Here is a 2,500-nt window from a genome sequence, read left to right as displayed (position 1 = left end):
CGTCTGCTTCTGAGATGCTCACATTCCTCCAGGAATATCAAGAGAAAAAAGAAGAAGCAGAAAACAAAAAAGTTAAGATGATGGAAGAAATGAATGAGGAAAAAAAATTGTTTTGGGCAAATTTACTTCAAGTGTTGAAAAACAAATGAGATGGTTTCATTTTCATTTGTATTTATTTATTTACACATTTATGTGATAATAAGTTAAAATGTACACTTGCTGGACAATTATATTTACAGTACTTACAGTTTGTGCAATGAGCTTCAACTTCTTGGAGTTATTACCATATAGGTAAATTATGTCGAAATGTTTAATTTGCAGAATTTAATGTTCTTTACAATAATATTAGCCATTCCATTTCCTCCATTCCTGTAAGTTGAACTATATTTTGGCATGCTCACATACTCTTATTCTTAATTATCTATACTTGAAATGTAATTGAGTTTGGATTTTAAAAACTATTTTCCAGCACATGTATTTACTTTGCCCAAAAACAACCATAATAAAATAGATTGCCCTAAAGCATACTTTAGGGATGTGGCCAAATTTAAGGCTTTGATACAACTATTTCATCAAGCTAGTATCCCAGAATTATGGCTCAAGTAAAGGCATAGTCCTCAGCTATGTTGTAGCCTTGCCTTCTTCTACATTGATTTATTTTGAACACTGCAACATACATTACTTTAAAGCATGACATGTAATATTAATCTCAAATGTTGTACTCATTATTTCAGTGGTCTTTAACAATAACCCACACTTGGCAAACAAATACACAACTTTGACAATAAATTGTTGATTCTCCTAACTTTTCATACTTATTTGCTTTTTTTTCCTTTGCATGATTAAATGCCATGTCCGCAGAGAATAAAAAATTCCCAGGTCCCTGCCCAAGTTTATCAAATATAGTTGTCAATAGATAACCAAGCATTTTAACTGACACCTCAAGTATGTTGGATCTGGCCACACACTGATTTGTTAGTTACTGCTTAGTGATATGCTGCTATTCTGGTGTTCCTGGTTTAGTACAGGTTCAAAAAACTTGATTTGATCACAGTAAAAAAATTTTGCTTTCATTAGTAGCATAGTTGATTGCATCAATGTCGACCCCAGCATGCGCTTAAACTATGTCTTGCATGATGCGCAGAAAGTGTGCGCACTAACAAAAGTAGGCACCGTCCTTAACTCATGTTCAGGACAACCCAAGGGGTACTCAGGATTTCAAGACAGGGATGATCAAATGGGTGCAAAATTCAAGGCCCAAAAATTTACCCCTGGGCTTCCAGCAAAAACCAAAAAAATCACTAGACCAAAAAATGAATTCCCCAAAATTCCTATGCCAAATTTCTGACCCTTAGTGATGTACAAGAAACACACCGGCAGCTTTTTCGAAAGGTTGTCCGAAAAATCTCAATCTCAATCTGGGATATGATCAATACACTCAGTTCATGACACTGAATCTGTTGAACCTACTTTTTTTGCTTTCTTTTCGCACTCCCAGACATATGTATAAGTTTATGACGTCTTGCGCCAGATTTTCAGGTTTCCCTAAAATGCTCAAGTAGAGAAACAGTGAACTTAAAAGTACCCAAAATACACTTTAGGATTCTCACTTTTTGTTTTTGGACAACCTTTCTCAACATAGCTGGAACCTGTTTCATTAATGCCAACAGTAATTTAAAGCAATGCCACTGTAAACAATAAACATCAGGAGGAAATATATTTTGCTGGTAAGACACTGTCACAATTCTTTAGATTGTTTTGAATGGCCAAAAAATCTCTTCTTATATCTTGAATCCCCTAACAATACTTGCCTAATTTTCCTACAAAAAGAATCTCAGAACTGAAAATTTCAAAGACCTTCAAATATTTTCTGATCATCCCCATTTCTTGAAATCCCAAGTAACCCCCATAAGCAGGACAAACACTCTCTCTGTCTCAATTCTTAATTAACCACTGATAATGTTTGATAGATGTTGACGCTTTAGCTCAGCTGTTCTGTCCCGGCAGTTGCCATCATAGACATTATCATCATTGTCATCATCATCATCATCATCATCATCATCATCCAGGAAATAACTTTCATCAAAATCATCATGAATAAGAGTGACATTATGCAAGACACAGGCTCCCATTACTATCTTAGTCATAAGCTTTACGCTTAAATGGTTCAAATGGCCCAGTTTTCTCCATCTCCCCTTCAAAAGACTAATTGCACACTCTACAATCTGTCTGGATGATGACAAGGTATTGTTGAAACGGAGCTGATTTGGTTGTAAGTGACCGTTATTCCTGAAAGGAGTCATGAGCCATCTGTAAAATAGAGAAACAAACATAAAAATATCAGAAAATCATCTTTTCTTAAATTATAAATAAATATATAAATAAATAAATCGACTTTGTTTAACGAGGGTAGCACATAACAGTACAAATAACTAACCAACCCATGGCCCTCGAATTCCCGATCGATTTGGAATTTAGAAATGTTGATTTTTGAGGAGGG

General features: G+C 34.9%; 2 protein-coding genes and 1 long non-coding RNA gene across 3 annotated transcripts in view; 1 reads left to right on the top strand and 2 right to left on the bottom strand.

Annotated features, from left to right (window-relative positions):
• Nucleotides 1-149, top strand: part of LOC138035943 (uncharacterized) — a 1,556-nt gene extending 1,407 nt beyond the window's left edge. Inside the window, exon 2 of the mRNA XM_068882335.1 lies at nt 1-149. This exon is cut by the window's left edge and continues 471 nt beyond it. Within this exon, the coding sequence (XP_068738436.1) occupies nt 1-149 (149 nt within the window).
• LOC138035944 (uncharacterized) overlaps nt 1-2,500 on the bottom strand; it is a 9,243-nt gene that overhangs the window by 2,808 nt on the left and 3,935 nt on the right. The window lies entirely within an intron of this gene.
• LOC138035937 (putative nuclease HARBI1) overlaps nt 1,806-2,500 on the bottom strand; it is a 3,123-nt gene continuing 2,428 nt past the window's right edge. Inside the window, exon 5 of the mRNA XM_068882331.1 lies at nt 1,806-2,310. Within this exon, the coding sequence (XP_068738432.1) occupies nt 1,947-2,310 (364 nt within the window). The 3' untranslated portion in view covers nt 1,806-1,946. The remainder of the gene's footprint in view (nt 2,311-2,500) is intronic.

The sequence above is a fragment of the Montipora capricornis genome, unplaced genomic scaffold, assembly GCF_036669925.1.
Source record: "Montipora capricornis isolate CH-2021 unplaced genomic scaffold, ASM3666992v2 scaffold_438, whole genome shotgun sequence".
In the NCBI taxonomy this organism is placed as follows: domain Eukaryota; kingdom Metazoa; phylum Cnidaria; class Anthozoa; order Scleractinia; family Acroporidae; genus Montipora; species Montipora capricornis.
This window is presented reverse-complemented; position numbering and strand designations above follow the sequence as displayed.